Source organism: Copidosoma floridanum, unplaced genomic scaffold (genome assembly GCF_036245765.1).
Source record: "Copidosoma floridanum isolate Cflo_tuat_1 unplaced genomic scaffold, Cflo_Japanese_pri ptg000020l, whole genome shotgun sequence".
NCBI classification, from domain to species: Eukaryota; Metazoa; Arthropoda; class Insecta; order Hymenoptera; family Encyrtidae; genus Copidosoma; species Copidosoma floridanum.
Genome location: NW_028321897.1, coordinates 27816238 through 27839465, shown reverse-complemented (window position 1 = coordinate 27839465; position 23228 = coordinate 27816238). Strand labels below are relative to the sequence as shown.

At 31.0% G+C, this 23228-nt stretch overlaps 1 protein-coding gene across 3 annotated transcripts in view; it reads left to right on the top strand.

The window, feature by feature from the left end:
• The window catches only part of GlyS (glycogen [starch] synthase), a 1005553-nt gene that overhangs the window by 371097 nt on the left and 611228 nt on the right, over window positions 1–23228 (top strand). For all 3 annotated transcript variants that reach the window (XM_089593760.1, XM_089593761.1, XM_089593759.1), the window contains one exon: window positions 11801–11993. In XM_089593760.1, the coding sequence (XP_089449886.1) occupies window positions 11801–11993 (193 nt within the window). The remainder of the gene's footprint in view (window positions 1–11800; window positions 11994–23228) is intronic.

Genomic DNA, 23228 nt, shown 5'->3' with positions numbered 1-23228 from the left:
ATCTCCCAAGCTTCGAATAATACTTGCTGTTTGCTACCCTCTGATTTTATGGAGTATTAACTATTTAATATGCAAATGACTATTAGCGCTTTTTAACAAGGCATAATGTGTTAAAAAGCAAAAATTTAATTATGTATTAATGAGTACCGTGTACTTATACTGACGTATCAGTGGAAAATTCCTATTTGTTCTGAAAATGGTGGTCTTCCTGCTTTCTGACAGTAGTTTTAAGTAGCAGCTATTTGTTATGGTTCAAATAATTTTTAGTTATTTATGTGGGGGGGGGGAAGTCATATTAGTACGCAAGACTGTTTCCGAAATAATAATTATTTTTTCTGTATTTTTTGTTCAGAAACTGTTTTATTCATGAAGCCCCAGTGAGCAAGTTTTGTTCTGGACATCATGAATTATGGCAAAACGTTTACGTAGTAGTGATTTTCTAGTAATAACGTGTTAAAATAACTCATTGTAAATTACTCCACAGTTTTTAGTCTTAGATTTCTTCTCATTATAATTTTATTTAATACAGTATAAAATAGTTACATTTACTGTTTAAAAACATTCCGTAAGGTTTTTGAGTTCTTTTAGTAAATGTTTTTTGTTAGTTTTTCTTTTTTTTTCATGAAATAGTAATTGTTTTTTTCTAATCTACATCTAAAGATCCCTTTTACAAAGTTTACTGGTCTAAGCTTTCAAATGTTTACATTAAAATGCTCACAACAACGTAGAAATATGAACGTAGTTTGGCTTGTTTTTGAACATTTTCTACGATTGCTTCATCTTACAAAACTTTAGATTACAATAAGTGACAATAAAGCTTTCTAAATAATTTCAGAAGGTTAAGTCACTTATTAAAAATGCATATAAATCAGTAAAACGTTTAACAAAAGCCATATTCAGTATGTCAAAAGACTGATTACAATTTTTAATTTTTTTCTACGACAAATTTCTTTATATTATAAATATTTCGACTCTTCATACAAGCTCTCATCGACAGAAATGTATAACAGCTCGTTTTTTACTATTGAACAGAGTTGTTGTCCAAATAATTTCTGTAATTTTTATTTTTTTCTAAAACTTTGAGTAATTATTCTTGATAGTACATTACTGCTTTTAGAGAATTTGTAGGAAACCATTTTACTTTGTTGATGATCAGCAGTATAAAAATAATCCTTATCATTTATAATTATCGTGATAAGTTGAAAAGTTTTCTTTTCTATTATTAAATTAATAAGATATTTTCAAAAAATCATTATGCCTCAGGAACTTGCCTAATACTTTTAGAAATTTAAAAATAATTTAAAATGCTTACAACACTGCTTTTTTTTGTTTATTAAATATTTCAGTGGATACAAATTTTAACTATAAGTAATTGGCAGCAGACGAACGCTGTTAATTTAATTCTAATATTTATCAAAACAATTTAACTTATTAGCTCTAACCTGTAATAGCACGCAAAAAAGACGCATAACCTCAACTGATTATTACGGAATCATCGTTTAGATTTTCATTCCATGATTTTCAAAACTATTTAGTTTTGATATCTACGTAATTAAGACTTAGTTCTTAAATCAACATTTTTAAATCGAAATTTAAACTGTATATTCAACAAATATAATGAGCATAGCTGCTACGCCTACAAATTTTTTACAGCAAAAGACAGAAAATAACCATTTACGGAGTTTTCTGCTAATTCATTAATAGTAGTGTTCTTGTTAATAAGTATTTTAAACAATTTATGGTTGCAAATTAAAAGTGCATGCTTAGTAAACGTGTACAAATTAAATGATTAAAATTACACAAACTGAACGATCATAAGAGCACAAGTCAAAAGATAAAAAGCGCATTAACATAATGATTGGTAAAATCTGTATTGTGACATGCGATAGCAAACTGCAGTTTCTCACGGGGTATAGTATAATAATTATGATTAACGATACGTTTAGCACAAGCCCACGTTATTTTTATCAAATGCATACCACCAATGTTTATTATTGAGGTAAATAGTAAGGGAAACTTTTTCCAGACAGTTTTATAGATATATGTCATACGGCTGGCGCCAAAGGCGTGGCCCGGAACCCGTAAAGACGTCACGTGACATAAAGATGGAGAATTCCAACTAAAACCCAAACCCTGGTGGAAACGTTACTACGTAAATTGACTAAAAACTCGTCAACATAATACAAGCCCATTTACTCACTTATGTTAACAAGTTTCTAGCCCGCTGATGTAGTAATTTTGTAGCAGGAAATACCCCCAAGAATTATTAAATAATGGAACCGGAATTCACGTGTTATGAAAATCTAATTACTGACATTGCTTTACCAGTCACCATAATTTTTTTGCTGACGTCAAGTGATCTGATGAACAAATAACCCAATAAGCGGTAAGCAAAAAAAGGCGAGCCATATTCCGTGTAGTTTGAATATTGCTTGGATAGTAACAAAAATGTTTTTTCTCTAGCAGAGGGAAGTTTTAATGCTAACCGACATTGCTTGGTCGGTAATTTTTTTTTTTTTTTAATTTTTTTTTTTTTTTCTAGTAGAGGGAAGATTAAGGCGTACCTCAATTATCAGCTGTAGAGGTAGAAATTATTAAATTTTAAAGTGTAAAACGTGGATTATTTAGTAAAGAGAAAGTTTATTAAAATAAAAACAATTTTGAATTTATTTAATACATATATTAGTAAAGAACACAGACTTTGAGTTAGCATTAAAATTTTAAAAATAGGCTATTCTATAATTACACTTAGTTTTAGTACATATATTGCTTACAATACAATTATTTATAATTTTCTTACGCCTAGTGATACAATTAAAAAAGGTTACAGCTATTCCATCGTTGGCGAGTATCTAATTTAAAAAATGAATAAAATATGCCTAAGGAATAGTTATTGAACATGAAAAATAGAAAATCAATACAGTAATTTCCGAAATCTCTAGAATTAATTCTTTCGAGCTGTTGTACATTCCAATAATAAGTTTCATGATTTCTTTTAAGTTTATCAATGTGATGTGATACCATGGGACGCAGACCATGGCTGTCGAAGTACACTTTATGACCTTCAATACCAACATATATAGCTACTCAATGCTTGCCTGGCTTAAAACTTTCATTGGTGTTAACTATGAGAGCACACGGTCCCATCCAATCAAAAGCTAACTGACCCACAGGTAATACTCCGGTCATCTCTGCATGTATACTGCAAAGAGCTATACGTAGTTGCAACGAGTCCATAATAAAAGATGTGTGAATTTTTATTAGTTGAAATCTACAACTACTTGACGATTCGAGTCCATTTCCAATATATTGTCAAATTCAGCATATGAAACGCATCTATAGTTTTTGTGAGAGCTGTCTCAAAGCGTACTTCTATTCGTACTGTACAATTCTTTACTAAATTTCAATGACCTGCAAAATGTGACGAGAGATCGGTTGTAAGATTAAACGCAAACAGACAATTTTTCTGTGAATACTATTTCCCTCATTCACATAGTATATTTAAGTGCCTGGAAAAAGTATTATATGCTTCTACGTACATAAGTTTGCTTCCTGAAAAAGTCGGTTGTACCGACTTACTAGGGACTTGTACACCGTCAAAGTATTAGGACAACAAGTTCATAGAATAATTTTGAAAGTTGAAAGGATTTATCTTTTAATCCCCATTGATGGCTTTGTTGTCAACAAAACCTAAAATTATTTTTTTTGGAAGTTGATCAAAGATATCATTATCTAAACAGTCGCTGTTTATACCGCTTTGTAGGGTAAAAGATTTGACTTTGATGCACGTAACTGGATATTTTGCAGTAGTGTTTGCCAGAGTTTTTGCATGTGTTATTAAGACTGTAGAGCTAACTTTTACTTGCTGAACGAGAAGTGAAGCCTCGGTTATGCTGACAGAATAATTTTTCGCTGAAGCATCCATGAGACAAAAAGCATCTTTGGAGCAAACTAGACGTAAATGGACAACGCCATTTAATAATAATTTATTTTGAATTGAATAAGTCACAACGTAAGTGACCCATTCGGACTATGATCTTTATGTCTTTTAGATTTTCTTGACGCTTACTGAGAGCTAAGTTTTTTATTGAGCCAGGTAATTCGTCCATTCCATCAGCAACATCTGTTTCTTACAGATTTGTTGACAAATGCGATGATTTCGCAGCAGGGCCGTAATTCAAAGAGTTACAATGTATGCTCTGTATGGGTAAACATCATTTGGAGGAGTCACGAGTTTTGGATAAAAATAAACGTTAACCTGGTTAAATACCGAGTGTCAAAAATTGTTCACTTGAGCTATCAGTGCATCCCCATCCTTGTCGTAAGGTGTCAATTTGACATTCTTTCTGAGCATCGTATGGAAAAAGTTGATGTAATCCTCGTTTTGAGAACTGATAACGAATTCTGTGGGACTCTCGTCACTTAACGATGAAACAGATTGTAATACACCCATCGATTAGTTTCTAATCCTGTTTATGTGAAAGGAATGGAAAATGAATCCAACTCGCTCTTCAGGCAAGTGTCCTTATGACCATGTAGGAAAGATATGATTGTCCAAAAATATCTACAGGTCGTAATATTTTTGTTTGGCTAATTTTAATTCACTTTAAAGAAAGAACTCAGACAGACAATTTTTTTGTGAATACTATTTCCCTCATTCATATAGTAGATCCAAGTGCCCGAAAAACGTATTATATGCTTCTACGTACATAGGTTTGCTTCCTGAAAAAGTCGGTTGTAGCGACTTACTAGGGACTTGTACACCGTCAAAGTATTAGGACAACAAGTTTGTAAAATAATTTTGAAAGTTGAAAGGATTTATCTTTCGATCCCCGTTGAAGGTTTTGTTACTTGGATAGGACCAGTAATATAAAGTCACTTAATAAAGATACGTTTGAAAACGAGAGTTGTTTATCACCTTTGAAAAAAACCGTACACCATAACAAATTTAATGATGATAAGCACGTAGTACAATCGTTTACTCCAAAATCAAGCGTTGTTTAATATTGGCTACGCTGTTAATAAATAATGAATACGTTAGAGAAACAGTATATTAACCCACACCACGAAGCAGCATTTTCTGATACACGCAATTTTATGAGAGTAAATAAAAAGAAAACCTCTTATAAGAAAATCAAAGAGTGGTTGCAAAAACATGACGCCTATACTTTACATAAAACTATTCAACAAAAGTTTCCACAGTTGTTTTTCAACAAATAAATATATGTTTGAAAAAGGTGCAGTAGAAACCTGGAGTGTAGAGATATTCAAAATTACTGGAATTTCTAAAAGACAAAATTTACATCTGTATGATTTAAGTGATTTAGAAGGTGAAAAAATTGAGGGGTTTTCTTACTCTCTAGAACTTAACCCTGTTTCTAAAGAGCGTGTCTCGGAGAAGGAGCATAAAATTGACAAGATCTTGAAAACAAGAGAAAATGGAGAAAACAAACAACACGTTGTTGATTGGATGGGATATCCTAAAACTCTAACTCGTAGATGAATTCAAGAGATTTCAAAAAACAATGCATCATAACGAGTTTAAGGTAACTTTACCTAGCAATAGTAGTATGAAATTATTTCCGAACAACTCTACAACGAATTTTTCTACTTAGTTACCAAAAAAATCGAACTAAGTGGTAAATGGGAGGTTGGAATTTCTCAGATTTACGTACCATGTACTATTTTACATATTTGACGAGAAAAGGTAGTGATAAGCAAACCAGGCAAAGAAACGAGTGTTGTATTCAGCATTGTACCTACGACTCTGTACATAGTTTATGCGAGGAAATAAACAGAAAGTGGTTGGAATATTGTTATAAAGATAAAAAATGTCAGCAGCTTATTTATGATTATCTAGGTAGATTTGTATTTATTGGTTTTCCAATAACAGAACCAGGATGTACAAGAACATGTGGAAAAACTCCTGTTATATCAACTACAGTACAACGTGTTTTCGGGTTTAAGGAAGAGATGACAGAAATTGAACGCGCTTGTGCCGAAATGAAAGGGGATTACAGGCTATTATTTCACGGTAACCAATCGGCAAGCTTATCAAGTGCGGTGTCCGATCAACTTTTTATCTATTTTAATACATGAAAAGCAAGTATTATTGGTGATACGTTCGCACCCTTGCTGAAGATAGTAAATTGAGCCTCTCAAAAAATTTATTTCAGAAGCACAATTGTCAAGAGGTATAGTGCGAGCTTCCGTACCTCTTCTCAATAATGGATTTTGTACGATTGATATAGATATAAGAGATCAATTTGATAAACCAATATTATTTGAGTTTGGGACGCTGACAGTGGTGTTACATTTTAGAAAAGCTTTCTTTTAAACAAGTCGTTCAAAATGGTTTTTTACGAGGGGTATCATATACAGCATGGGGGGGAAGATGAGTCAAACATGTGTTTGCCGGGTCGTATAGACAGTGAGGGCATGGATTAAGCTCTTTTTTCACCGGACAATTTCGAAGTGATATGCCTTACGTGGTCAGAGGTACTCGTGCCGTTGAAAAAGAAGCTTCACAAGTGGTAGTAAATATAATTGACAATGTTGGAGGGACAATACACTGCTTAAGCACGCATTTAAGAATTGGATGTAAGAACCTGGTAAAAATTTTAAAAAACGTAAAGCTAAAGAAGAAAATGTTAAGCTAATGAAAGGATCCGAATAGAATGCTGTACCATATAAAAAAAGAGCACAGTCTCGACGTAGAAGCGGTGGTGTAACCATTTCGTTGAAAAGTACGAAAAAAAAGTCGATTAAAAGTACACCCTACAGTTTTGATATCCTTGATCAATTTCCAAAAAAAATAATTTTAGGTTTTGTTGACCTATGTACGTAGAAGCATATAATACTTTTTTCAGGCACTTAAATATACTATGTGAATGAGGGAAATAGTATTCACAGAAAAATTGTCTGTTTGCGTTTAATCTTACAACCGATCTCTCGTCACATTTTGCAGGTCATTGAAATTTAGTAAAGAATTGTACAGTACGAATAGAAGTACGCTTTGAGACAGCTCTCACAAAAACTATAGATGCGTTTCATATGCTGAATTTGACAATATATTGGAAATGGACTCGAATCGTCAAGTAGTTGTAGATTTCAACTAATAAAAATTCACACATCTTTTATTATGGACTCGTTGCAACTACGTATAGCTCTTTGCAGTATACATGCAGAGATGACCGGAGTATTACCTGTGGGTCAGTTAGCTTTTGATTGGATGAGACCGTGTGCTCTCATAGTTAACACCAATGAAAGTTTTAAGCCAGGCAAGCATTGAGTAGCTATATATGTTGGTATTGAAGGTCATAAAGTGTACTTCGACAGCCATGGTCTGCGTCCCATGGTATCACATCACATTGATAAACTTAAAAGAAATCATGAAACTTATTATTGGAATGTACAACAGCTCGAAAGAATTAATTCTAGAGATTTCGGAAATTACTGTATTGATTTTCTATTTTTCATGTTCAATAACTATTCCTTAGGCATATTTTATTCATTTTTTAAATTAGATACTTGCCAACGATGGAATAGCTGTAACCTTTTTTAATTGTATCACTAGGCGTAAGAAAATTATAAATAATTGTATTGTAAGCAATATATGTACTAAAACTAAGTGTAATTATAGAATAGCCTATTTTTAAAATTTTAATGCTAACTCAAAGTCTGTGTTCTTTACTAATATATGTATTAAATAAATTCAAAATTGTTTTTATTTTAATAAACTTTTTCTTTACTAAATAATCCACGTTTTACACTTTAAAATTTAATAATTTCTACCTCTACAGCTGATAATTGAGGTACGCCTTAATCTTCCCTCTACTAGAAAAAAAAAAAAAAATTAAAAAAAAAAAAAAATTACCGACCAAGCAATGTCGGTTAGCATTAAAACTTCCCTCTGCTAGAGAAAAAACATTTTTGTTACTATCCAAGCAATATTCAAACTACACGGAATATGGCTCGCCTTTTTTTGCTTACCACTTATTGGGTTATTTGTTCATCAGATCACTTGACGTCGGCAAAAAAATTATGGTGACTGGTAAAGCAATGTCAGTAATTAGATTTTCATAACACGTGAATTCCGGTTCCATTATTTACAAATTTTTGGGGTTCATGGGTCATTGGTTTGAACACCCCGTCTCTCGTGACAGGTGACGTCTTCACGGGCCCCGGGCCACGCTTTTGGTGCTAGCCGTATGACGTACCTTTATGAAACTGTCTGAAAAAGCTTTTCCTTACTTTTAAGGTATTTAGTATTAAAGTGCTTTTTTTTTCTCCTTAACAAAACAACGTATATGTTAAAACGTTGTATCATCTGTCGTTGCTTTGTCCTAGATTTTTCCTTAATCAATATTTCTCGGTTTTTAACTTTTTGTGCATGCCTTAGCTCAATAACACTTTTTTTTAGCAAAAATTAAACGTTTTTTATTACATTTGTGCCAACTGTGGTATGGAAAAATAAGAAACTTGGAATAAGGTCAATTTACAACATCAAATAAGATGAATGTGAGTGGATTTAATTGTCTTTTGCTTTACTGTTATTGGATGTACAGGAAAATATATTAACTGATCTGATTGCAATCGCTTCGAATTTTTATAAAGTTATGCAATTTGCTGAGTATGTTCTTGAGAATTATATTGAAGCATTATCGTTAAAATTTTCTCCAATACTGTGGGTGTAGACGTGAAATGAAATATTAACAATGACAAATAAACCCGAGTGTTTATATTTAGTTCATGCGGTTATAAATGTTCTTATCATGTTAGTACTTATTATATTAGATTTTTGAATGGTTTTACGCCAGTTAGTCAGATGCAAGCTCTCATTTATCTACGTGCACTTATAATTTCTCTTTTACGTGAGTTTGTGATGTGCTTAAAATGTGCTTGTGATGTGCGTATTTGATTAGTACTTTTTGACTATGTTAGAAAGTTTTTGTGCTTTTGATTGTCTCCACATGTATCAGAAATAAAGTGTTCGAAGCATGTATGAACTTAAGTGTATCATAAATAAATGAAATTAAAACAGAGTTATGAATTGTTAAAAAAAAAAAAAATCTGTCGACAGTTGGAACCAAACTTAAGATTGCAAAATGATCATCAAAGTGGCATAAGTTTAACTATCTTAGCTATTAAAAACTTTAGAGATAACATATTTTAAAATCACAAAAGCTTATTGATTACCTTTGGAGCTTGTTCTACAGTTTGGAGCAACTGTGGTGATGATAAATAGTAAATTGGAGGTGATAACCATATTTTTATCCTTAAAAATATTTTAAACCTAATTTTTTTTCAAATATTACTGGATTTTTTAATAATTATAAGTATCAAAAGTACGGGATCAATAAAAAAAAAATTTCTTGAAATAAAAAGTATGTGCATGTACTTATGAGTAGTAAGTTCCACAATTTAATTTGATGAAATTGAAAGATCAGTTGAATAGCATATATTCAATTATAGTTAAGGTATACATGTATAGAAAGATGAGAGACACTAGTGAGTCTCATACCGTTATGGCGGTGTATGTGTATATGACTTTATACGGAAACGACAATATGCAAATGTTGTACATTAAAGCATGTTCTTAGAGATTGGATTACTACTAAGCAAAAAATACACGAGTTTTTTTTTAAGTTATTGATTGCTGTAGTTGTTTAACAATTATAGTTCTTTTTTAAAAACTTATTAAAACATGGAGGGTAGGTAGGTAAGTTGGGGCACCCAATTTTTTGTTAGGTACGAGAAACATAATACCTTTACCTGAAACATCTACGAAGAGTAGAAGAAGTAGAATCCTCTACTTTAAAATTTTTTAAATTATTCTTATGTGCAGTATAGATGCCTCCTCAGCACTAAGTTACCTTAGTATACTCGTTACGCATATTTTATTAAATAATTGTTATAAATAATAGGTGCAAAGGCTTGGCTGCCCAATACTACTTTGATACAGCAGCGTTTCTTGAAAAATAATTCACGTAAGCTAAGTATATTTTTGACACATGGATATGGAGAAAGTAAAGGAATGAACAAACTGTGTATAATTTTTATATTTTGCTTCGCAAGAGATCAGAAAAAAATGGTGATATTTAGGTCTAACTTATGTTCAGCGTCTGAAACTAGCTACCAAGCATCCTATGTATACTGGGAGATGAGTAACATAAGTGGAAAACATTATTTGCAAGTAATGTTGATTTAGAGCAAGACACCACCGGAATAGTCGCGGTATCTCCTGAAGATTTTCTCCACCAAAAAAAAAAAAACACTTAATCGAATTAATCGATAAATAAATTTTTTAGTATGCTGCTAATGTAATGCAGATTTTATTTAAAGTACAAATAAAGAATTAAAAAATTGTTAAGTTGAAAAAAAAAAAAAATTTAGATTGTGAAAGGACCATAAAAAAGTATTTACGTAAATATCATTGCTAATAGACTTGATTGACTATTAGATATATATTTTACCACTTATAGTCACTTCTTATAACTTCAATAATAATTGACAGTAAAGCATTTAAAAGTTTTCAGTTCTATTACATAACATCTCTTGAACGGAAAAGAATAAATTGAAAATTTTTTTTACTTTCTGAGGAAATGTGAATTTAGAAACAATATTAAAAAGTATTCTAGTTAATATTCTCTTACCTAATAAAATGTTATAAATCAGTATATTTTACAGGAACATTTGAAGGATAAACTTTTTTTTTTAAATATAAAAATTAAAATCCCCAACTTAAAATCTCTTTAAGTATTGTGCTGAGAAATAACAAATAATGAAGACTATTCAAACTAATCTTTTAAGCCTATTGCTATAAAAGTCAATCCTTTTTATGTTGAGTATCAAAGTAACTGTTAGTATTTTTATGTACCAATATTTAATTTTTTTATGTATTCATAATTTTTCGACGATTTTGAAAAAAGCTTACCGACTAGAACGATTCAAAAGCATGCACAATACTTGATGCATTTATCTACGATCTCTGCTGCTTGAGTTAAGAGTTTGTGTTGACGCATTTTTTACAAAGCTTGTTTTTTGTAGACGTGTCCTGAACCAGTTTAAAATAAAACTTAAATATAAAGGATAAATGCCGTTGTGTACTGACGATAAGAAATAAGTACCATAGTTCTAAACCGAAGGATTAAACAACCTTTGTCATCGACTGAAGAAATCAATGTCCTTCATTCTTTTGATCCTTGATTTCATTTACACAACAACTACTATTGATCTGAGTGTGTTTCTTGTTACGTTTTGAGGAAAAATTTTTTTTTTTTATTGTTTTTGATCATATTTTAATGATAAAGGTTTTTATGATAATTTTACACAATAGTGATAAAAAAGAGTAAAAGCAAATAAGATTGCTTTGAGTTAGGAGAAATTTTACAATTTTTTTGTAAATCTAATAATTTTTTTAATTTATGATTAAAATATGATGATGAACACGTAAGAAATTAATTTTATCGTTAAAATTTTTTCTCTTGACACTAGAATTTTTATTACTATTACTTCTGTTATTACTACCGATATGCGCTAGAATTTTTACTACACTCGTTACTACTGGTGTAGATAAATTTTTTACTTCTGTTACTTATGCTCCTGACGATTTTTTAATAATATTGCTTATTTTACTGCTGTGAATCTGCTACCGATATTAATTCTATCATATAAAACTACTTTTCCGTTGAAAAATAATTGCAATTGTCAAGAATAGGGAATGACCAGGTGAAATTTTTTTTTTTAATGATCCATTCATGAATGAGCAACTAATTTGTACTTTTCTTTTGATTTTTAGAAGATTGGCGAAAATATCATTGAAAATTGATCCCCGAATAGTTGTTCACTGTCACGAATGGCAGGCAGGAGTTGGTTTGATCGCTTTGCGCACCCGACATATTAATGTTGCCACAGTCTTCACAACTCATGCTACGTTATTAGGTAGATATCTATGTGCGGGAAAAACTGATTTTTATAACAATTTAAACAAGGTAAGGACATTTCAACATTTTTTATACTTCATAATAATAACAATGTTATAAAAATTTTAAAGTTACAATTTGTTCGTAATATTTTAAGTTGTACGTTATAATGTCGTTAACATCAGATAAGAGGAAATTACATGATTCTATACTAATCGAGAGAAGTATTGTCAAATATCCCTTATAGTATCCATTAAAGTCAGATATAACTAGCTGATTTTAGACGAAACTTCAGGAAAATTGCTAAGCTGGGTATATTATTTGTTTGATTGATTTAAATTTTGTCAGTGCCCTGTTGAATCCCGATTGATGAAATTCAAAAATGCACAGAATTTTTCTTCAATAACCCTTTACTTACCCTTGACAAAATGTTGTACCAACAAGTTTTCAGAACGCCCATGGGATCTTCCATTTCACCTCTGTTCGCTGACTTTGTAATGAATGACCTAAAACTGACTCTCTCTCCATTTTAAATAATATTTATAATATTAGTCCATTATTTTATTCTTGCAACATAGATAATGTTTGACTTTTTCTTAACGAGGACCATATTGACCAAATATTTAATATTTTTAATTCATATCAACCCAATCTTCAACTTACACATAAATGAGAGATTGAAAATTTATTTAACTTTTTAGACTTGACGATAATTGAAAGTTAAAATAACCAGATTTTTGACTGGTTGAAAAAAACCTACTTCTTCTGGACGTGTCAAAAATTGTTTTTTTTGGTCATCCGGCTAGTTACAAAAAAAATTTTGTTTTCAATTAAGTTGACAGAACGGCTATATTTTTTAGTACACGATTTTACGGTGTGAATGTTGCTAGAGTAAAAAATGTTTTTGTAAATAATAATTATTCTTGGTGCTTTATCAACAAAAATATGGAAGTAAGATTAAAAACACATAAACTTAATAATCACAATCAAACTACCATAAATGCTCATCCTGTTGGCAAAATTGGTATACTATATGCAGAACATAATTTTGAAAAAATATCAACTATTTTTAAACCTAACATCATTCATACATACCCTCTTATCAACACCAAACTAAATAATGTTGTCTGTTTAGGAAAAGATAAAACGAATAAACTTAAATAGATAAACATTGTTTATTTATTTTATTGTAAAATCTGTCTACCGTCATATGTGAGTGAAACAAATCGAGCTGTAGAGGTCCACATTAGCGAACACATAAAGAACAAAAATTCTGATTCCGCTGTTTGCGCACATCTACCTATGTTGCTTCTTCTATACAAGCACTGTCGTATTATTAAGTTTATTATTAGTCTATCGCTCGACTTATGACGAGGAAGTCAAAATACTTATGAGTTCTAGCTTACCTACAGTAATACTATGTATCTTAAAAAAAATTTAAATATACCTTGTATTTATTAATTTGTTATATATCGTATCAACGAATCACTAATCACTTTTAATTTCTAAATTCATCGGAGGGTATTGACGAATTTGTAATAAGTCATTGATGTGAGTCTTACATCAGAGGGAGACTCAAACATCGACCCACACTTTTACCAAAACTTCTCAGAGAAATTTGGAGCTCACAGTTCTAACACCCTAAAATGTTGGGAGGACCTTTACATACAACTGTCAACTAGTATGGCACAATGAAGATTTCTACTTAAATGCAGATACGTGGGGATATTACCGAACCACATAAAACACATCAATGATAATTGTAAAAACGGAAATTTCCATTGCATATCTATACATTTTGATTTTAACAAGCGTTCCTTATACTTTTGTCAGAAATTTTTAAACTGTGAAATCATCGACATGAATATAAACATCAGATTCTTGCGAAATTTAACTTTCTTTTGAAAGCTTAAATGGCCGCTTTTGAGTGGTCAGGAAAACGTTGCAACAACAAACCAGCGTATAAAAAATTTAAATACACCTCATACTTCTTCATTTCTCATATCTCGCTCATGATTACTTTCAATTTTTTAATTTATGGAAGGGCACTAATAAAATTTAAATCAGTCAAACAAATAATATACCCAGGTTAGCAATTTTCCTGATGTTTTGCCTAAAATAAGCTGATTCTATCTGACCATAGTAAATACTATAGGAGATATTTGACAAGGCTTTGTCCATTATTAGTTGATTGAAATTTTACGACAGTCAATTGAAACAATTATCAGTATAAGGCATTGTAAATTATCAAGATATTTATTTAACTAGTTATCAAGTACACAAATCTTTGCCCACTAACAATAAACTATAATAAGAAAAATTCAAGTACACCTTATATTCATTCATTTCTTATATCTTTTCCCCAATGGGTCACTGATCTCTTTTAATTTCTTATTATTTGTTTCAGTAGACAATCGTATCAGAAGTAATATTTCGTTTAGACGCCAGTAAATGATCAGGCAGGTTGTTAAAAATGGCAAAAATCGTAAAAATTAGCTTTTTGCGTTTTGCACGAACAGCCAAACAGACATACCCAACAAAAAAGTAAAATATTCGTGATGAAATTTTAATTGAAGCAGTTTCTTAAACCCTGGGCAATGCACTAGTTATCAAATGAATCGCCAAACACCACGCTTTGTAGCCATTTAAAGAAAAACTCGTCACCTGCTTTCTGTTTAATATTACACCTTAAAACTGTTATATAATATGTGTTTCACAGGCCTTAACGCCTGCACTCAATTTCAGATAAATTCAACCAGTCAGTCACACCTTTTCAGTTAAGCTGGCACTCTATGCGCATATAATGTAGCCTTTCTTTAAAAAATACTTAAATATTTCAGATTTTCCACTCCTTGCCAGTTAATTTAGCATTGTCTTCCAAAGCATCAGATCCACGCTACTAAGCATTTACGAAGAAGCCCCATGGTTCAGGGATCACTGTTTGCTGGTAAGGCTAGCACTCCATACATGATACGTAACATCGAATTTGCTAATTCTTACCTAAAGCCTAAACATTATTTCACATGGACCTAGGCCTGAAAGCCTACCAAGTAAGGAAGAAATCCTGGAATCTTACTGAAAGAAAATTCGATAAAAACCGTCACGACACGGGGTTTTTGCGGAACGGTGAATCCAGAGAATTAGGCCTGGGTAATGCCAGGTATCTAATGGAACTGTATGTCTTTTTTATATTACATCCAAAGTTAATACAGACGAATCATGTTATAAGTAAAAACGCAATTCATCTAGAATTGAGAAATACAATCTTTACCTACATCCCTTACCGAACGTCATGATGGCAGTTCCCTCAAAATTCAATCTCTCCTACAATAGTAAACGAATAAATCGATAAAAAAATGAACGAATTTATTGCAAACGGAAACTCCATAACGGCAAAATCTTCAATTAAACCGCACAGGAATGGTTCTACCAAAAATAAATTACAAAGATCTAATGATAAACTATACAGAAGAACTTTGTCACCTACTGAACGAAATAGTAGTGAAGAAAAAGACGACAAACTATTTCAATCGAAAAATATAAAAAATAAAACTGATTACGATACCAACAAAATTTCCAATCATAATGTTTTAGTGCAAGCAAACCATACAGCAGCGTTAGAACCCATAAAGCAAAATTAGAACTCGGCTCGTAGTAAAAAAGGAACAAGAAACATAAGTCTTGTTGGAAATCCATCATATATAACTTATAAAGGAAATAAATGAACATTTTTAAGTACTCGCGAAAATTCAACTCACAACAAATATAATTGCACCTATTTTATCTCTAAAACTGTAGATTTAAAATTAATAAACAATAAACTACTTTCTGATATAGAAGCTATTTGAAAAGAACAATTATTCTATGTTTAACCAAGATTGAGAGACGTTATCACTACGAAAAACCGAAATCGCTACATATTTTCACTAGTCGTGAACAAAAATTTTACTGACGATATAAAACTTAACATTTTACGAACCTGCTTTACTAATCTTGCATACGCTATACCAGTGAAGGAAGTTAACAATGCTCGTATTTCTAGGAAAGGTGAACTCACTGATTATCTTCCTAGAGGAAAAATGCTATAAATTTGATATGAAGAATTACGTTACTTTCTCCATACAGTAGAAATTTATTTTGAAGCATGTTCTAATCTAACTCCAGAAGACAGAAAGGAAAAATTAGTTGAATGTCATAATAGCTTATTTAGAAGTCATATAAGTGTAGCAAAAACTTAGCATCAGAAGTATTTTACAAAGTCGCAATATATACAGTAGGCCGTTTTCCACAAAAAATATCTGGAAATAAGCACATTTTAACAATGCAATGCTTACTTACATAATTTTTTATTGCAGTTCCTGTTTCTCATGTATAGACAATAACTGTTACCGATGTTTTGTCAAAATGTTTTATTTTAACTTTTGATATTCCTAGAATTATTCTCTGACATTCTAAGATTTGTGAGTTCCGCTTAGCTCTTACTAGTGTACATCACCTAAAATCAATGAAATCGTTAAAAAGAAGTCACAATATGTTAAAAAATTTTTTGAGAACTAACGCTAAAAACAAAAATGACTAGGATAAAATGATTCCCTTTGCAATGCATCGGTACAACACGTCAATTCATTCAGCAACAAACCTTACACTTTTTGAACTTGTCTTTGGTAGATAGGCACGTCCTCCAAATTCACTTTCAGACAAATTCCAACTAGAAACACACAGCTCATATGCTAGTTGCTTTGCCCGCTGTTGACGTACAATCTTAGAAATAGCTCATGATAAACTTAAAATATCAAAGCAAAATATAAAATCACGTTATGACAATAAGTGAAAGCCACAAGACTTAGAAGTTGAAATAATAGTAAATGTGCTCAAAGAACCCTGGAAAGCAAAATAAGATAGATTGTATAACGGAACTTTCAAAATTAAAGAAATACATGGTAATAATTACGTCATGTTAAAATCAGGAAATCAAACACTAATAAATGAACATATTGAAAAAGTAAAACGCGGCTACTTATAAAACTTAAGAAATAAATAATAAATAAAAAAGTTAAAAAAAACGAATAAATAAATTTTAAAAAATTTATTTTTTTAACAGTTATTTTGTTGTTTCAGATTGATTTGAATAATATGTTGACTAGAAACATTGCCTTTTTGCTTCTAATAACATTGAGACCTATTATTTTAAGAACCAACAAAGAAATACCTGCTAAGCCCTACGGCAACATGCTTTTAGTAAATAATCCTGGTATGTATTACAAGTATAATAACAAATTCAGACTAATTTGAACCGGATGCCACGTAACTATTACGTTGGATTTCCACAGTCTTCAAGACCAAACTAAACCATGCCATGAACAACTAGATAATGTGTTCGAACAATGTACTGGGGTACTTGAAATTTAAGAATGTAAAAATTTAATACCTAGATACGCGTTAAATAAAATGATTGCTTTGGCAAAATTAACATACGAAGATTTAAAACAATTTTTTGCACCTTAAATACAAATGCATGGAAAAAAAACAAACTCCAACAAAACAATAAAATTTATCCCTAGCCAAATGATAATGAGACGAGCACCACTAGAATTCGTGGGTAAATTTTGAAGAAACTATTCGGATTTATGGATGCAGGTAATCAAGATAAAATAAACATGGAAATAAATAATCTTTACAACTCTATACGAACAATATTATATTTACAAGCCAACTCGATTAATATTGTGCGCTTAAACCTCGAAAAAATAGATATTGATTTTAAAAAAAGTGAAAGACATAATGAAACAGTTATAAAGAAATTGGGAAGTTTAACTAAAAAAGCAAGATGATTAGACAATGATAATAGAAAAATTGAGTATAAAATAAAAGTATTGGAATGAACTAACTCTTATAAAAAATTCCTAATTTTCATACTGAATTCTTAAAAAACGCTTATCAGTGCAGTAGAAAGCACATCACAAGGACACCTACATCCACTGATAATACAAAACGAACAGCTATTAAAAATTTGTAGTAAAATTGATTCATACAAAAAAAACATAGTTTTTCGCTGGTAGGTAAAGAATAATTCAGTAATTATTTCATGCCCTCGATTCCAGTTGCAAAAAGTTTTCACTCAGATTTGAAAGGATATGTCAGCATTGAGCCCTAACATAGTAACGTCAGCAATAATCTTCAAATTTATTTCCTAACCGGTAATAATTTTCTAAATAATTGCATTAAAGATAAGAAGATTTTATATTGCTGACCAGACATGCCTTTTCTAAAGAAAATATACATAATCCTGCGAATTTTCTTTTTTACAAGGCCATCAACAGAAGCATTAAAAACTTGTCAAATAGCATTATATAAGTAAACAGAAATTTCTTGGATAAGACTAAGCACCACCGAATATTGGTTGTACTCTGCATAAAATACTACCACAATTCAAGTATTATACGGAAATATTTCTTTAACCACACAATCAACTGAAATTAAATTATAAGGTACTGGAATACCAATGATCAACAGTAATTGTATTACTCATGCTCCTGGCTGCACCCTGTATGGAGTAACAACACTAGAATTGACAGACACTTACTACTATAGATAATAGCTTCCTTACAGTTAAGAAAATTTTTTAAACCTTCCTGATGACGCAATAGTGTTAACTGAAATGAAGGAAACCTTAGAAGACATCCCAATAAAAAAACATGTAAATTATCGAAATTGAGTAATAATTTTTGGAAGCCTAATAGTGAATTTAACTGTTACAGTAGTTATTGCTTTAATTTCATAAACATGTATTTTTAAATTCAAAAAGACATCCCCTAATTTATCACGATTTGTACATAAAGCTCAATCAATTAGATTGATAGGGCCTCAAACTTTCATAGCGCAACATAATACTCAAAAAAAAATACAAAATTTGTGAAAAATCCAGCACCACCAATTTCCTACTGAACAACAGATGATTACCTGCTGTTACAAGGTTACTATTAATTCTTTAAATGTCAGACTAAGAATGGTAAATAAACACCCTCAATAATAATAAAATAAAAAATAAATAAATAAAATGAAAAATAAATTTATTAAGGTACTTAGTAGTTATATGTTAATATTATATTGCATTCCAGAACTACTTTAATCGTCTGATCTCAAGCCAAGAAAGTTTACAAGATAATCAGCAATGAATACGTTAACCACATTGCTTCTCTTCTCTTTCTTTACCTTCTCTTTGGTATTGCATGAACAACAATCCTACAGTATTAGCAAACGTTATCACCGCTATATTTACTGCATGTCACTGGAAGAAATTCTAAATACACCATTGATATAAAACTTCAATTATTAAACTAACAAATAATTATATATTTATACATTAAAAAAGATACGACGTAATTACTACCTAATGCACACAATTTTGTCTAATAACTAAATACCTACACTGCTTTACGATAAAAGCAGGAGTGTAAACGATTGATCAATCGTATTCTTAACAAAAAGAAAAAAAAAGGAAATTTACATCGAAAGCGATATTATAATAATTTTATCTCATCAACTCACGTGAATTCTCGACTGATCTGTAGTTGCCAAGACCGGCAACAATCTAAGAAGGAAGGTGTTACGTCCCGAGTTGATACAGACGAATCATATTATAAGTAAGAACGCAGTTCATTCGTAAAATTCATACAAGACGTACTGTGTATATACAGTCAGCTCATGTGACAAGTGGAGCTCATACGTCACCTATAAGTATGTGTGTGCGTGCGTATTAGCTTCAAGGTAAATGTTTCATAATATGCTGACATATAACACAGCCAGCCTCGTTGTAAGAATGCATGTATGTGTTGAAATTGTAAGTAATATGTATGAATGCGTAAATTTTATTGTATGTATAAATAAATAGTTTACTGGTGCATTAATTATCCATTTATAATAATGTATACCATTTAAAAATTTTAATCAACACATTATATCATTATACTGAAAATTGATAGTAAAATACCTAAAAGGATTAATTACGAAATTTGTTAACTTACTGTCACACTTGAACTTGTATTTGGCGTTATTTTATTGCTAATGCGAGTTTTCATCATTACTGATCGAAAAAACTCAACCACACTAGTCAGAAAAATGTGATTAGTACCGTTGTATTGTTATTTCCTAATACATGAAATCATAACATGAAAACATCATCGTGTGAGTCTACTGTTTAGCTGTCAACTCAGTCTGCAAGAACATTGCTCGTTGATTGACCTTATTTAACCAAAGGCCTCTTTTACTTGCTCTGACGCTATAAAAACGCACCATCAAGAGGAAAAATTGCTGTTCTACGTCTGTCACCTGTCCTCTAAAATTTTAGTCTACTTTTGACTCCCACAACTCGCGAGTATCTTATACACGTAAAGCATAAGGTGTTGGCTGAGGCAACTTGGGTGCAGTTCGAGAGCATCAATAGTATCAGACTACGCTAAGAAGCGGGGTACAACAAAGGAGGCCCGCTGAAAGTGGTTACGGTGATAACAGAGAAATCAGAAATCGCAACATCTTACCACCCTCGATTTTATTTGTGTAGTTCAAAAAACCACTGAAAATTACTGCACAAAGCATTAGGGAATTTTGAAGCATCAGTAACAGCAATCAGTGATAAATGTAAGTTATTCATTAGTAATATAATCAACACCAAAACATTGTTAAAGTGATCTGAATAGATTGTATTTGAAAGAATAACTATTTTAAATTGTTTAAATAAAAGAATCAAACATTAGGCAGTATTTAAAATTATCTATATAATTTAAATAAATATTCTTACTCAACTAAAAATAATAAATAAAGCTTACGAGCTGAATCCTAAGAGACCTAAGAATGACACTAAAATAAAACGGTTAAGATCATACTCTAAACAAGTCTGGTCATAGCATTTATATAGATAAGGTAGGCTTGATAAACTGGCTTACTACCACTGAAGAAGCTATATGGCATGGCACCAGCTGGGGCTGCCAGACTCAAAGTGGAGGATCATATGCCTGGTGGTTGTTCGCAGGTGGCACTCGTCGTGAACTACCATAAATATGCATTACACATACACCTGTAACAGAAAACTTTTTGACACAACTCTAGGGTAATTTCCTATAGTAAGATTAAGAGAGAGTAGTGACTCACGGCCAGAGTAAGAGGTGACCCTTTTAGCAACATAGAAACTTCTTCGCTAGCTTATAACCTTTCTAATTTGGAGTTGGAACAAAAAACGTCAGTCCTGTCCTTTATCAGGCAGCACAACAAACATAAAGTCACACTGACTTAATATCGATAAGATCAACCAATATAAACTCTTTGTGCGAGCAGCATCAGAACCCTCAGCACTGGTTGCAGTGCCAGAAAGAGGACAAGTGTCGTCATCATGCAACCGTACAGAGGTAGTAGTGGATCGGGTCACCCATGTAGTGCTGCATCGGGAAAGGTAGAAGAAATAACATTAGATAAACCAAAGGGCAGTGAGTGCTTGGGAACCTAAGTATGAAATTATTTTCCTATGATATTCGATGGCAGACAATTTGTAAATATAAATATATCTTCTACGAAATGATATTGTGTACAAAGATCATAAAATTATCGTGAGAATAAGTATAAGTATGTAGTCTCGTGTGGTTTTTTATAAACATTTTTACATTTAATAAATAGTAATAAATAAACAATTATGAAGAATGTTTTACTCCCAGACAAGAAAAGTACAGACTATGGCCATGGCACGACGTGCTGTCAGGCTGAGTAGTAGGGGAGTACCCGCTTTCATCAAATTTTCTGATTATTTCAAATCAACTGAGTAGTCTGATAATATGTCTAATATTATGCTTGCATCTGTCATATACGTTGACATATTCACTGTAACAATTAGGAGCGGATACGACACCCACTATGGTTTTTTAATGGAATGCTTTAAAAATTTTGAAAAATTAGTTTTATCAATAAATGTTTGTTACGTAAAAAAATTTGTCAAACTTATGCTTCACACTTTCTCAATAATATATATTAGAAACATAATAATAATGTGTACATAACTATTGTTTGTAAATTAAGAAAAAAGATGTATAAAAATGGTGTCTATTAACGCTGCAGGGCTTTTAACCTAGTTATGAGCTAAATTTGGATTTTATTCTAAAAATAATGTGATTAGCTTGTGATAACTGATATCAGGACTATAAGCCATGGGTTTTGATTCAGAATAATTAACATCCTGTAGTACTACTTTGTGTTTAATGAGATAGCATTAAATGCCAGTAAAAGTAGCTTAAAAATCACTTTTCTAACGAATGGACATCATTTTGAAACAATAAGATGCAATTAAAATATAATAGCTTATCAATAATATTCCATACGAATAAACAAATAAAAAAAAAAAATTAAAACTTTCAAAAAAATTGAATAAATAATTAGGTTTTCTTAAAATACCGAACTATGAAGAAAATCCAATAAATACTTATTCATGTATAGAATAGCTATTACTAAAAAAAAGTTTTAAAAGGTTTAAAATAAAATCATACAATTTAATGAATAATTTCATAGAGAACATGGCTTATAATTCACCTAATTTCATTACCTTACAGTAAATAAATGTTTATATCATAAGTAACTTATGAACGACGTCATCAGTTATCATTCTATCTTGTCATTATTAATAGTAATAATGCCAATCATAATAATAGTTATAGTAGTAATGATGATAATATAAGCAGTCATAATGATACATAAATTTTTTTTTATACTCATAAATTTTTTTTCTCGTATTTATAACTTTCGTAGAAACTTAAAGATAAGTACAAGAATACAAGCCGTTAATACACCATTGATTAATCATGAATCAATAGTTATAACAATAGTGTTTTTATTCTTAATTGCTTTTTTAATTAGTAGATTTTTTTTGCTTATATCTTCTTTGTATTTTGCTTTGTAATTTTATTGCAAAACATTTTTTTTTAGTTCTTACATATCTCAAAGCTGGTAAAAAGAGTATTGAATGGTAGTTTCGTCAAATAAATTATTAAAGCAATAGTTGATATTTTAATCATTTAGATAAACTATACTTACCCTCATCAGGTACATAAATGCAAGAACAAGTCGTGTAACTGCTAAACATACGGCTTATCATGCACGCATTCATTTTTCACGTATCATGGGCGAACGTGTACCAATTAAAACGTAACTTCGGTTAAGTTAATCAAAAACAGCTTGACAGAACACATCACAGATACTACTATTAATGCGTTAAATAATTTACGTTCAGAATATGCTCAAGAAAATAACAACGACAAATTCATAGAT